The following is a 14,877-nucleotide window of genomic DNA, read 5'->3' as shown; positions in this document are numbered from 1 at the left end:
TCTGTTAAATTAGTGAAAAAGCCAGGTGGTGGTGGTGCACGCCTTTTACCCCAGCACTCGGGAAGTAGAGGCAGGAGGATCTCTGTGAGTTTGAGGCCAGCCTGGCCTACAGAGTGAGTTCTAGGACAGCCATGGTTAAACAAAGAAACCCTGTCTCTGAAAACAAAACAAAACAAAATCCAACAAAACTTAGTGAAAAAGAAATTGCTGCTACTAGCTGAGGTTGAGGCCAGGGGAGCCAGTACTTCTGTGACAGACAGAAGGAAAACCAGCTGGTTTAATCTGCTTGAAACAATATGGCATTCTCAGAAAATGAAAATATATATGATCTTTGGCTTAGCAGTTTCATCACTGATAACCTGGCCTACAGATACACAAGCACTCATCAAGACATGTCTTCAAAGAGCTTCACTGCAACACATTCAAAAAGGGAACATGAAAATAACCAAACTGATCATGTATTTTCACCTGATAGATATAAAAGCTATTGGAAAAAAAAGATGTATATGAGTCTAAGACAAAGGTTCTACAAGAAGAAAATTTGCAAGATTTGGGATAACATGTTTAGGGCTGGCTAGATGATACAGTGGGTTAAGGTACTTGCTATCAAGCCTGATGACCTGACCAACACACCAGAATGAGAGAATCAATTCCTTCAAGTTGTCTTCCAACCTCCACATGTGTGTTGTGGTATGTGCACACTTGTGGACACAAATAAAGGAAAACAAAGGCAAGTGGGAAATCATGGGCTGGTTTTTCTCTTTGAAGTTGTCTATTAAAATATAAATAAGTAGGAGTCTGGGGAGAGGGCTCAGTAATATGCAAGAGGACCAGAGTTTGGATCCGCAGAACCGGTGTAAGTGCTTGGCAACCTGACCCACCTGAAATCCTAGCCTCATAAGCTTAAGACTGGGGATAGCGGAGCAAGCTGGCTAAGGGGACTAGCCATATAGGTGAGCTTTGGGCTTGACTGAGAGACCCTGCCTCAAAAGAATGAAGAGGGAGAGCATTCAAAGAAAACTCCCAATGTCAAACCATAAATATGTGCACTGTATGTATACAATATATACGTGAAAAGAAAAAAAAAACCAAACAGATAAAGCCTAACATTTTAAAACAGAGAAGAAAAGAACATTGACTTTCAACAGCATACTGAACTCATAACCGCCTGTATTAATTTTTTAGGGTGCAATAAGCTGCTGCTAATAGTGGCACTTCTAGCTTACCTAGGAGAAACTTGGAAGAGAGAACAGGAAAAGAAATGCTTTTGCATTTCAGTTTATAGCTCTTTGAACTGTCTGCCCTTTTTTTTTTTTAAACTGTGGGCATGCATTGCTTCCATAATTTAAAATATATGGAGAAATAAAAGTACAAACCAAAGTAACAACATTATTTTTTTTTTAAAATAAGATACAAATTTCTTAGATTCAAAAAATTATCCTTTATAAAAGTTTTTAATCATGTGTTATGTCTGTGTGTGTATGTGTACAAGAGTACAGGTGTCTATGGAGGACCGAAGAAGAGTTAGAGCTGGAAGCTTGACTTACATGCAGTTATGAGTGACACGGGTACTGGGAACCAAGGTTGAGTCCTCCGCACAAACACTAAGCCACCTCTAGGCCAATACACTAACTCCTGGCATGATAACAACCCTTGAACACACTAAGACCATAGTACAAACAATTAGTAGGTAATCAAACAAAAGATGAACATATTTTACAAACTTTCTTAAAGAGACAACAAAACCTCAGGTTTCCATAAGTCTTGAGTTTCCTTGGTGCCTGGGTCAGAGTACAAATGAGATTCCACTTACCTATTGTTTAATGCTCCTCCAAGGTCACAGTCACAAGGCCGACATCCATCTAAATCATTGCTTAAGCCCCAGTGCTGTGGCTGCAGAACAAAAAATTAAACATGTGAAGGTGGGTTCCTCTGACTAAACAAGAGACTCAGCAGAGAACAAGCTCAAGCATGCCTCAGTTACTCCAACTATTTCTTTCAACCATGAAAACAGACAGAGGGTAGGAATATTCTAAGTTAAAAAAAAAAACCTCATCTTTTGAGTCATTTGAGGGAAAGTGTTGTCCTGCTCTGAGCAAGCAGTACACAGATCAGTTTTCTTCATTCAAATGGCTCTGACAGTAAAAACAATTATGGCAAGTATTCAGCATGCCTTTACATTTCCCTCAGTTCAGTCTGTCACAAACCCCACAAGGAAGGCCTTTAGGATTCATGTTCGTGGACAGAGCAGAAAGGGAGGAGAGCTCATTCGTAAATAAAAAGAAAGGCAACTGCCAGGCCTTGGGCTGCTCCTGATACAGAGGAAATCTCTGCATCTCAAAAATGAGCAGAGGTTCATCTGCTCACAGCCTCACTAACTTAAACCAGACTTCTAGCTGTCTATCAAGCATCTCTCAGGATTCTACACAAGTATACATACTTGGGGGTCACAAATACTCGTGTGTATGGGGCATGTGGATCCCCTAAGTGAAACTAAATAAAAGCAACATAAAAACATCATGGAAGCTGTAAGATTAACTACCCTTCTAAGTCCTCCACTCAGGGCTAGAGCTGAGGTTCAGTGTTAAGCCCCAAAATGTGCAAGGCAGAGGGTTCAATGGCCAGCACTCCCTCCCCTAAATTATTCCAATGAACTGCTATTGGTGTACTTGCTCCAGATTTTGTCAGTCTTGATGAAATTTTTTCCTACATGAAGTATTATTCACACCTTTTGGCCTGTTTTATTTGTTAGTATAACAATGTAAACATATCCTTGCATTAGTTTCATTTTCCACAGCAACTGGTATCACTTTGTATGGAAATCTGGAAATCTCCAAATTTCTGTAACTATTTTCCCACTATTGATTCCAAGTCTTCTGCCATAATTAATAAGGATGCAAAGAATTTTGAGGGGACATACCTTTGTCCAGTTCTCTGAGGATCTCATTTGGAGCCTCAGAAGTGAGGTTACTAGGTTAGGAATATGTACATCTTTGCTACCTCCTAAGGCATCTCTCTGAAACACTTTCCACAGTATGATTCAACCTGTATTTCTGTTAGCAGCTAACAAGTCTTAGATCATCATGTCCTCACTAGCAGTTAGCATTGCCATTTTTAAAAAGTGTTCACTTGTCTTCATAAGTGGTATTTGCTGTGGTTTGTCAAATAACTCACTAGGAGTTCTCATTTTGACTTTTCTCCTTGGGTCTCTTAGCATTAACTTGTAAAGAGAATAGTAAAATTCATAATGAGAAAAGCATTCCTTATTTGGCAGGTATGCTGGTACACACATACCATTCAAGGACCTGGGTGGCAGGGTCGGGAGGACGGTGAGGTCAAAGCCTGTCTTGGGCATATATTGAGACCCTACCTCAAAAACTAAATGAAACATGTCACATTCACTAACTTCTCATGCCCAGAGATGAGGATTTACCTACCAGACATTGGTCACAGCGCTGTCCTGTCACCAGTCGCTTACAGTAGCAGTACCCAGTCTCAGAATCACAAGGATTCCCACCAGGAATCGTCCCCAGAGGATTGCAAGCACATGCTTTATTAAAGACAAAATGAAGTAAAGAAACACAAACCCAGTGAGTCCAAAACTGTGGTTTAGCTTTAGAATTTCAGTGTAAAATGGAACTATACTCCTGGGATAACACCCCAAACAGGCTTACATTTACAACCAAATGGGTCTTCAGCACTTAGGTCGTAGAAGCCTTCTTTACACACATCACAGCGCTCCCCTTCCACATGCAATTTGCACCGACACTGACCAGCAATGAGACCCACAGAAAAATCAGTGTAACCATCACAGATTCCTCCATTCTCAGAACCAGCTGGGTCACAGGTACATGCTGAGAGGAACAAGACACCAAGAATTAGGCCATGGCTTTTTGTGAACACATATGTTCTCTTCTACCCTCTAAATCCAGCCAAAGAGATCTTAAGAAGGCTTGACTAGCAAGTAAATGCTTCTCCCGGCACCCTAGACTGCAATTAACTAGCAATGCTGGTTACGCAGCTCAGAGTTTGGGCTCCAAGAGGAGGATACTGACAACAAACTATTCTTCATGAAAAGTGGTAATAACGGGTCCTATGAATGACATTTCCCAACGTACGTTCACAGAGATTGGGGTCTCGGATGTCCCTCTCGGGGTGCTGGTAGTAGAATGGTTTGCACTGTTCACAGTTGCGTCCCATGGTGTTGTGCTGACAGTCATCGCACACTCCCCCGGTGACGTTCCCAGTGGCCAGGAAAACCGCCATGTCAAAGTGACATGAGCTGGAATGTTCGTTGCAGTTGCATTCTGTATGACAAGAACAATGTCAAGAACAAAACTTTTAAATATATTTACAAATGGAGGATGGAACTGGCAGGAAGGAAGCTCATTTAGCAAAGTGGGGACTGAGTTTGAGTAAAACAGCAATTGGCGAAATGGCTCTGGTGATGAAAAAGGACACAGGCCTTGTTGATCTTGACTCCAAAAATCAGTTTAGCACCTTTAAAATTGCTAGGCTGGGTGGTGGTGGCACATGCCTTTAATCCTAGCACTCCAGAGGCAGAGGCAGGAGGATCTCTGCATTTGAGGCCAGCCTAGTCTACTTACTTGGTTGTTTTCTTAGTGATGAAAAGTGACTAACATAGGAAGAAGGATGCGATTCCACTGAAGGTACCTTTGGCCCCACCTAAGTAGAATTGATGGAAGTACTGTCTACTATTTTAAAGGACATTCTGGGCGATGCATTCCTAGAAAAGCCATTGTTCTGCTGTCTGTGGGGTTGCATTGCTGAAGAATGTATGGGGGATGACAGTGGCAAGCAGGTGGCACACCCTGTAATTCCAGCACATGGCAGCCCTACGATAAACCAACTTCTCTCATCACTGTGGCAACAACTTAGAGGAGGAAGGCTTTACTTTGGCTCATAGTTTCGGAGGGTGTACTTCACAGCTGGCCGGCTCTGGTGTTGCTGGCTCTGTGATAAGGCAGAACACGATAGCAGAAAGGCATAGAATTGCAGAGCTGTTCCCTTCAAGACAGCCAGGAAGCAGAAGAACAAACCAGAAAGGGTTGAGGACAAGAAACATCAGAGTCAAAACTCTGAGACCCACCTCCTTCAACTGGACTTAACCTAGTAAACCAGTCATCAAGGAACACATCAATGGACTAACCCACTGATCAAGTTAGTGCCCTGGGGACCCAAGTACTTCTCAACAGTGCCACCAGCAGGGTACCAAGCCTTCAACACATGGTCCTTTGGGGGCCACCTCAGACCTAAACCAGAAACAGACTGTATTTGCCTCTCATTTGTCCTGCTGTCCTTGTCTTAACAGCAGACACAATGTCAGGACACCATTTTCCCGAGTCCATGTCAAACATACCAGTTCTTGTTAGTTGAACTCAGTGCATACATATTACTGGTCTGAGAGTTACACAGCCAGGAGAATGGCACCATCTTTCCTCCCCTCTGCAAACAGTGTCATTGTGGAGTGCAGCTCCCCAGAAAGTGGATCCCAACTGCCTCCAATAGCGCTCCCCACTGACACTTACTTTTGCAGGCATTGCTGTTTCGACCTTCAGCTGGTCTCCATGGCAAATCATGGTAGAAATCCATGCATAGCTCACAGTTCAAACCTTTGGTGTTGTGCCTGCACATGCAGTGCCCATGAACCTGGGAAGTTACAAACCAGGAGAAGCAACATCAGAAACATACAAATGTCCACACTTTTTCCACAGGCAGCAGAAGATATCATCTTTCACACACATCTCTAGCTCCTCAAAGTGAGGGCTTCTTAATGCTTTCCTTCTCCAACTAAGCAAGTTCTACCCACTAAGTTGATGGCTATCATCCTTGTTTCTGCAATAGTTTCTATGATACAATGGACAGTCAACTGAATATCTACACAAAGAATCCAGATGAGCACAATTAACAACTTAATTTTTTTAAAGGACTGCAAGCAACTAAGGAATACTGACTGCAGGAAAAATAGTCTTTTTCCCCGGGGAAGAACACATCAATTGGTTATCTAATACCAAATGATCGTCCCTGAAAACACACATACAAGTAACATACAGACTGAGTAGGTTGTACTTAGGTATTCAGAAATATATATATATATATATATGTTTGTATACAAACACACACATTCTTATATGTAACAACAATTAATGAAAAAAGAGGCCATAAATTTAAAAGAGAGCAAGGAGGTATATGGGAGGGTTTGGGAGGAAGGAAAGGGATGAAGAAAATGATATAGTTATAATATAAAAAAAAAATTTTAAGTAATTATTTAAGAATTAAAATCACACAACAAAAGACACCTAGGGCCTGTGAGATGGCTTAGTGGGTAAAGACCTTTGCTACTGAGCCTGGATACCTAAATCTGATCCCCAATATCCAGATGCAAGGAGAAACTGACTCCTTCAAGTTGTGCTGTGACCTCCATATGAACTCAGTGGCACATGTGTGAGGACACACATACACACACACCAAATAAATGAATTTTAAAATGCAATATATTTTTGAACTAGTTATCTAAGAATAATCTCTTTAAAGCTACTGTAATAGAAACCTGTAAAAGTGAATGTAGAACTCAACATGCACTGGTCTCCAAGAACCAGCTCTAACTACTTCGAATTTTACACTGTGCCAGGTGATCATTTCCTTTAAAAGGTTTCTGCCTCCTTAAGCACAGCACTTATTTTTCCTTAACTATAATAAAAAACATTTTTTTCAACTATTTACCATGCTTTCCTTCAAGTAAGAAAATAAAACCATGAGAAAGACACACATTAATTTTTCTAAAAGATTCAGGATACACTATTGCATGTCACTTTACTCCAAGGTATGCTTAAGACCCTTGCAGCCTATGAAGATAAACCGATCATTTCTACCAAACAAGTAAGCAGGTAAATAAGCCCTTCACTGTAACCCTCATGTCTACTGCCTGGAATTCGGGAACAGGACAGACAGGTCCCTCTTCTCTTGCACCTGTCTTGACAGGAGTGCAGTTAGGTAGAGATTAAACTCCTCTCATTCCCAGGGGTTCTACTGAACTGAAAAGCAGTCAGCCAGCCCACACCACAGGACACTCAGACTCTGTATAGGCACATTCTGAGGCCATGAGAATGACTTGAATAAAGTCAAAAACATTTTTATGTTGCAAATTCAAGTCCATCTGGAGTTCTCAGAAAGACATACTGATTAGAAATATATCTCTCCCTTCAGGATGTTAAAAAGCTGACTTGTTTTACCAGGAAGACTTCCAGCTAGAGTAAAGGGAAGGCAGAGGTTTTAGAAGGACAGAGTACACAGATCCTGCACCCTTTGGACACAGACTAACAAGTTTTGAAGAGACAGACAGCAAATAAGCAACACATCCCTGTCGTCAAGGGAGGCCCAGACCCATGGATGTGCCGGGGGGGGGGGGGGGGGGGGGGAGCAGAAGTGGGGACTAGGTTTGAACGCCCACCACTAGTCACTTATTTAGTAATTGCTAACTTTTTGGTTTCCTTTCTCAAGGTTAGCTGAGTCCCTCCCTATGTGGTATTAAACTCCTAATGGTTCAAAGAACTTTTCTGGAGACCGCTTAAGTGGATTAAGGTACAACACCCCAGCCTAACTGCTGTAGTACACTGCTCTGCTGTTGTAACCAAAACCAACCTGGGAGAGAAAAAGGGTTTATCTGGCTTACACTTCCAAGCCATAGTCAGGGGCATCAGGGCAGGAAGTCATGCAGAAATCTGGTGGCAGCAATTGAAGCAGAGGCCATGGAGGAATGTTGGTTGGTCCCTGTGGCTCATTCAGCTTGTTTGATTTGGACCACCTGCCCAAAGGTGCCACCACCCATAGTGAGTTGGGCCCTCCCACATCAATTACTGAGCAAGAAATGCCCCCACTTGTCTACAGGTCAGTCTGATGGAGGCAATTCCTCAAGTGAGGCTTATTCTTTTCAGGGGACTGTAGTCTGTGTCAACCGGACAAAAGCTAACAAGTATATTAACCATTTGGCAAAGAAACTGAAATCTCAAATTTCAAACAGTTGATTTACAAACACAATATAAAATTGGCAAAGAAGGAAAGTTTAAGGAGAGGACAGAAAAGAAAACTTCATTTGATCTCTAAGTGGTATCTCTGGTCCTGGGTTACAGTTACCAGTCTCTCTGGGCTGAAGCCACCTTGTTCTTGCTAGCATAAAGCCTGGAGGCTTGTGGTTTTTAATCTTTCTTAATGGAAATACAATCTGGATGGTTATTTAGACAACTTTTTAATCCCTGGTAACTAAAATACTTCAGCAACAGCCTACAGCAATGGATTCCAAAAACTAATTCAGGGTCTATGAAACCAGTAGTTTCTGCACATGTTCTCCTAACCCTAAGCAACTCTCCAAGAGAGGAAATCAGCGCTCAACCACCAATGTGACACAAAAATCGAAGTCTGTTTTGAGAAACTAAAACCCTTAAAAAAATGTGAACAGGCTTAAAGACAAGTTTTGCCTTACCTTTCAGATCACCTGTATAAGTACCCACAGGACACTTACCATTCCTTCTACTTCCTCGTCAATCCCATCCACGGGGGCACATTCACTGGCATGGCCATAGCAGAAGCAGTTCCCACGAACTACCATATCATAAACAGCATAATAGTACTTCTCTCTGATTTCCATTCTAGAGTCCAAAAGGTTATCTCCCAAAGTGTGCAGTTTCACAAACTTTATTCTCAAGTTGGTGATTTTTAATAGATCTACAAAGGTAAACAAGATGAAAGGTCTCATCAGACAATCAAGCATGCTATGACAATTCTACATTATTTCTCTTTAATGACGGATTGAATAAATGACAGCAGCCTAAGTAAACTTCACTCCTGAATGAACTAGATGATGGTTGTAAACCTTACCACAGTTAACACAGTGCAATAGCCTCTGGAAGCAGAGAAGGTACCACAGTCTCCTCAGATTACTAAGAATGTCAATTACAGTCTTGGAGTACCAGAAGCCACTGCCACTTAATCAAAAATACTGCAATACCTCTAGCTCCCACAGCCACTGCTGTCAAAGTCAGTAATTCCTTTCAGGTGGACATGGGTTTATCCTGGGTGCCAATTCTAACTATATCAGGAACAGATATGTGTTTATTTTTTAATGAGAAAACACTATCTGAAAATTCCTGCCACTTAAATCCAAGTTACAAGAACAGATTTAACACTGGAGAAAATTACCTTTCTAGGGGAAGAATGTCTCAACCAAGCTTTTCTTAAAATAGTATTTTAACAATTTATATGTGTATACCGTATTTCTATCATCCCCCCTTTCCTCCCCAGTACCCACAACTCCCTCACCAATTCATGGCCTCTTTCAACCAAGTTTTGAGCAACATTGTAGTCTACATTTTTTTGAAAAACATTTTCATATTTATTAATTCAGTATAATGACATGAGGACAGATGGGCTTCATTCTAGCTTGCCAGGAAAATTGTTTTTCCTGTACAAATGTTTCTTATGTATCAATTTGTCTTCTTTTATCTTTCCTCTTTCTTTCTGGGTCTGTAGGCCTAAGCTTATTTCAGAAGCTGGGCTGTCAGTCACATTCTATAGAAGTAGTTAGACCAAGGGCCAGTCAATCTGCTACTCAGGTGTTTTTCCTTAATGGCCAAGCTGTACCTACTGAAGTGGACCCTACAAGATCTGGTCAGCCCAATACATTGGATAGTTTCGGAGACCAAATGCAGTTTTAAATAGTTATAACACATGCATAGTTTACAATGAAGACAGAAACGGCTGGGGCTGGAAAGGCAAAGTCCATGCATTAAACTTAGGCTCTTTGTAAAAATCAAATACGAAATAGTCTTGTGCTGAATGGCAGCTGTCAATGGCAACATCTGCACAATGCTAATGCACACAGTGAGCAATATTGACAAGAGGCCGGAAAACAAATGTGAAGGGCAGCTGGAACATTTAGAAACCCTTGAACTTCACAGGAGCCCTCAGAAGAGCAAACAGCCCCCCACTCTCCTGCCATGCAGAGTGACAACAGAGCCTCGGGCTGTCTGCTTTCCAAGATGTACATCACTTTGAAGTGAGTCTTCACGGTCTCAGTGATAAAGAAATTCTGTTCCCTGATTTCTAAGTAAATCAAAGGCACAAAGAGCAAACATGGGCACTTCCTAGATATGGTCCAGATGCCACTGAACAACAAAAGAACTGAGTTATAAATTTAGTATATTCTTCATGTCACACACACTTCACCTGCAAAGAAGAACAAAGTCTTTTTAGGAACTCCAGAGCTGTTTGTCGTGGCCAGATTTTCAGAACTACAGCAACAGTCTCATGACTTGCTCAGAGACTTCATGACATACCATTAAATACTTGTTTTATAGCAGAATGAATGAGTAAACTACAGACCCGAGACAGTCTGGGACACATGTAGAATTAATTTAAGTTGGAAAGCAGACTTTGTATATCTGGATATCTTCTACTCTGTTCTCCCATGTCACAAGCTGGGAAGTTCCATGAGAGCTTGGTTAAATATAGGGCTGTGCAGAGCTGGCAAAGACCAGCAAGAACAAGCCCTGTTACCGGACTGATTGCAACCTCATAGCAAGACAGAACAGGGGAGGTTATCTCCCTCTTTCACTCTGACAGGGGCGGGCTCTAAGCGCAACCCACGCTGCAGTTGCTGGCAATAAAGTTAACATTGCTACCACCCGCAGCTTCAATCAGCTGAAAACTTTCTCTCAGTGTCTACACTGGTCACTTATATAGGACTCATTTTACCTCAAACAACCCTCAGGTTGGTATTTCTATTTCCACTCAAAGATAGGAAAGGGAAAGTTTTAAGTATGCTACCAGGTCATGTAGCTACACTATGATAGAATGATATAAAAGCCAATGAGTTTAACTATTGAACATCCTGTTCCCCAAGATCAATCTGTACTCCTGTAATAACATAAACAATTGTTGAACAGTGGAAAGAGCTCTGAACTATGAATTGTATCATAGGAGCTCAAGATCCACCTGCCATTTCACTGCCCCATCACCTTATGCATGTTTATCTAATTTTGCACTCAGGTCATTCATCCATCAAAAGGCTATAAAAGCCTCACCTTACTACATACACTGGTCATGACTGGCATTTCTGATATTTCTTAGTATTCTTGCTTCCCATTGTTTGTGGATAAGAGCCCTTGCCAAGAGTTTTAGCAGAGCACAGGCCACATAGCCAGGGATATTCCCAGTATCTTCTGTGCTCTAGCTACAAGACTAATTATAGCAATGAACAGAAGTGACATGCATAACCTCCATGTCTTATCTTTATTCTTAACTTCTAGAATGAGGACAAAGTGATAGTGTTCTAACTCTGCTGGTGTGGATAATCCTAGGAAGAGAGATAATCATAGCTATGGTAACCAGATTTAGCAAATAATAAAGGATGCTCAGCCTTTGATTGATTGCTGATGTGTCCTTTTCAAAAATGTCACTTGTTGTGTGCCACAAGCCCTGACTTTGGTTGGTAGAACAAACTCAGCTGGCTTTTGAACATTACACACTATTCTGTGGAGGCTGTTTTGGCCTCGAACTGATGATAAACCCTCATTTTCAGTTTAAGTACATCCCCAATAGCAAATGATACAAAATTATACTAACCATTAATATTAGATGGGACACATTTGTACCACCTACAAATGTTACTTGTGACCTTAAAAAAGAGCATGTTATTTATCTGTCACTTAAATTTAACTGGGTGTCATCTTGCATTAGTGAGACTAATTGTTGCAACTGAGCTATATTTCTTTGAGTATCCCTCCAGTGCTGGAGAGATAGCTCTGTGGTTACAAACACTGGTTACTCTTCCAGAGGACTTGGTTTTGATTTCCAGCACACATGGGTGGCTCACAACTATCTGTACCTCCACTTTCAGGGGATCTGACTCCCTCTTCTGGCCTCCTAGAGCACCAGGAATGTGCACATACATGTAGGTAAAACACCTATACACATAAAATTAAAATTGAAATCCCCCCTGCTAGTTTCATATAAGCAAAAGAAACATCCATTTTATTTGAGCAACTGTATTTGGGGGATATTTTACTACAGCAGCTTAATCTGTACTCTAACTAATATACTAAGCAACAAAAAAATATAAGGTGACCCGGTCAGTAAAATTATTGGAGTTCTGCTAACATAATCAAAATGTGTTCCCTATCAGTGAAGACTGATTACTGTTAATTTGAGGAGCTTCTGAAGACTACAAAGAAGGAAGAAAATGTACGTGGATTTGGGATTGAGTATCAAGACACTGGTAGCAGGGCTCTGTGTAGGATGATACTTGTTCCATGAGGACTGTTTCCCACCTAAGCATTTATCTGAAAACAAGCTTACTCTGTATCCTTGGGCTATAAGGATCTTCTATTTTGAAAGCAGGATCTAAAGCACGAAATATCACCTAAAAATAGATAAGAGGGTTAGTATTTTGGGAATGGTAAAAAAGCAGACTAGCAAGTAGAACAAAGAGGCACACAAACCTCTCCTTCTGTTGAGGGCTCAATATCAGAATATCGAGAGTCGCAAATGATGTCATCCACTTTCTTCATGGGGCCAGTTAAAATGCCTGGGAATGAGCTCTCACAGTCATAGGCGAAGTACCTGTACACACCCCAAGTCTTCCCAAAGTCAGAAGAACGCTCGATCAGCATGGCAGCTGGACGGAATGTCTGAAAGCAAGAGAAAAGTCATTTGATGTTACTGATTGCTGATGTGTTCTTTTCAAAAATGTCACTCGCTGTGTGCCACAAGCCCTGACTTTGGTTGGTAGAACAGACTCAGCTGGCTTTTGAACATTACACACTATTCTGTGGAGGCTGTTTTGGCAAGGAAAAACTTCTCCCATCCTAACAGATCAACAAGATGTTTCTCTTTGGAAGCTGATTATACAGGTCTTTGTAGCTAACACATTTTGGTATATTTAGCCACTGTTCCCATTATAGAACTGAATTTGAATGCCTGCCCTTTCACTTCTTCATTTAATCATAGATGTATTGAATGCCATCATATGCTGCACACAGTCTAATAAGGAATATATATGAGCATAAAAATCATAGTACAATATGTCAAACACATGAAATGTGAGAAAACAAGCAGAATTATTCACAACAGCCAGGGTGGCAACAGCCCCAACTGCCTATAAAACTGGTAAAGGAAGAACAAAATGTGATAATACAATAGAATATAATTCAGCTGCAAAAGGAGGGGATGCCATACTCGCTGTAACATAGATGGACCTTGAAGGCACTGTACTAAGTGAAATAAGCCATGTAAAATTTCAAATATTATGATTCCATTTATGTGAAATACCTAGGAGACAGAAATGGGTTACAAGGAAGAGGAGTTGGGCAGTGAGAGGTTACTCCTTAGTCAGAGTTCCTATCTGGGATTAAGACAAGGTCCTGGAAATTTACAGCAGTCATAGATGTATGATATCTTGAATATGTCTAACATCATTGAGTTCTATACGTAAAAATGAGGAATTCTGTTATTCATACTTTACCACAAAAGTATTTTTTAAAAGATTTATTTATTTATTATGTATCGAGTATTCTGCCTACATGTACACCTGCACACCAGAAGAGGGCACAAGATCTCATTATGGATGGTTGTGAGGCCATCATGTGGTTGCTGGGAATTGAATTCAGGACTTTTGGAAGAGCAGCCAGTGCTCTTAACCTCTGAGCCATCTCTCCAGCCTCCAAAAGTAAATATTTTTGAAGAAAAAAAACTAGAGAATGTTTCACAGAGAAGATGACAAGAAGCAGAGAAACCAAAGAAAGCCAAAAAGCCTTTAATTCCAACAATTACAACATGGACAGAGATATGTGAAGTTGACTGTTCTGTAAAATTAGTGACAGTACAATGTACTGAATTACACTTGGTCAATTAAATTGTAGTGAAAAAGAAGATAGAAAAGAAGCACAAGGCCCCAAAGCATGGGTGGCTGTGTTGAAAATGACATGAACGAGTCTCTAATGCTCCCTTGGGGCCAGTGATACCTGGGCATGGTGCTCAGCTTTGCAACACAGACTTTGAAGTCACTGCACTCACTTAATACTTGAATCTCTCCAACAAAGCAAATGGTAAAGGAAGGAGAGGCCAGCACTCTAGAAAAGTGCCTGAAAGGCTGAACACAGGAGAACTGGTGCCAGCAGCAGCTCCAACTGTGTGCTCACGGGTGTGCCCTTCTCCTCACCAACCAGCGGCGAAGCAGAAAGTGAAAAGCAGGGTGTCAGAAGAATAGGAAAAAAGATCAAATCCTCAGAACAGGCTGAAGATTTCAGAAGGGTGTGAGGAAAAACGCCAAGTGGAAATAAAAGAGAAAACAGACAGAACCCCAAAAATAGGCACGGGCTGATGCTTCACACCCATGAGCATGCTGTGTGCATGGGCAGATGTTCCACACCCATGAGCATGCTGTGTGCATGGGCAGATAGATGTTTCACACCCATGAACATGCTGTGTGCATGGGCAGATGCTTCACACCCATGAGCATGCTGTGTACACAGGCTGATGCTTTACACCCATGCGCATGCTGTGTGCACGGGCAGATGCTTTACACCCATGAGCATGCTGTGTGCACGGGCAGATGCTTCACACCCATGAGCATATTGTGTACATGGGCAGATAGATGTTTCACACCCATGAGCATGCTGTGTGAATTTTAGGAAGGGGAAGTCACATTACCATGGAAGAAAATCAAAGGAAAAACCAGCCAACTTAGGAAACGAACTTAAATAAAGATGAATTTCTGAATTTAAATCGTCCCTTGGGGAAAAAAAGAGTCAAGTAAAATAAGTAAAAGTAAGTAAAATAAGATCATCACGTGGCAGAATCCTT

General features: G+C 41.3%; 1 protein-coding gene across 1 annotated transcript in view; it reads right to left on the bottom strand.

Annotated features, from left to right (window-relative positions):
- The window catches only part of Lamb1 (laminin subunit beta 1), a 67,700-nt gene that overhangs the window by 42,093 nt on the left and 10,730 nt on the right, over positions 1-14,877 (bottom strand). Inside the window, exons 6-13 of the mRNA XM_059279129.1 lie at positions 12,516-12,704; positions 12,373-12,436; positions 8,540-8,742; positions 5,550-5,670; positions 4,119-4,307; positions 3,675-3,854; positions 3,438-3,550; positions 1,814-1,893 (exon numbers count right to left, since the gene is read on the bottom strand). Of these exons, the coding sequence (XP_059135112.1) occupies positions 1,814-1,893; positions 3,438-3,550; positions 3,675-3,854; positions 4,119-4,307; positions 5,550-5,670; positions 8,540-8,742; positions 12,373-12,436; positions 12,516-12,704 (1,139 nt within the window). The remainder of the gene's footprint in view (positions 1-1,813; positions 1,894-3,437; positions 3,551-3,674; positions 3,855-4,118; positions 4,308-5,549; positions 5,671-8,539; positions 8,743-12,372; positions 12,437-12,515; positions 12,705-14,877) is intronic.

The sequence above is a fragment of the Peromyscus eremicus genome, chromosome 14 (assembly GCF_949786415.1).
Source record: "Peromyscus eremicus chromosome 14, PerEre_H2_v1, whole genome shotgun sequence".
NCBI classification, from domain to species: Eukaryota; Metazoa; Chordata; class Mammalia; order Rodentia; family Cricetidae; genus Peromyscus; species Peromyscus eremicus.
This window is presented reverse-complemented; position numbering and strand designations above follow the sequence as displayed.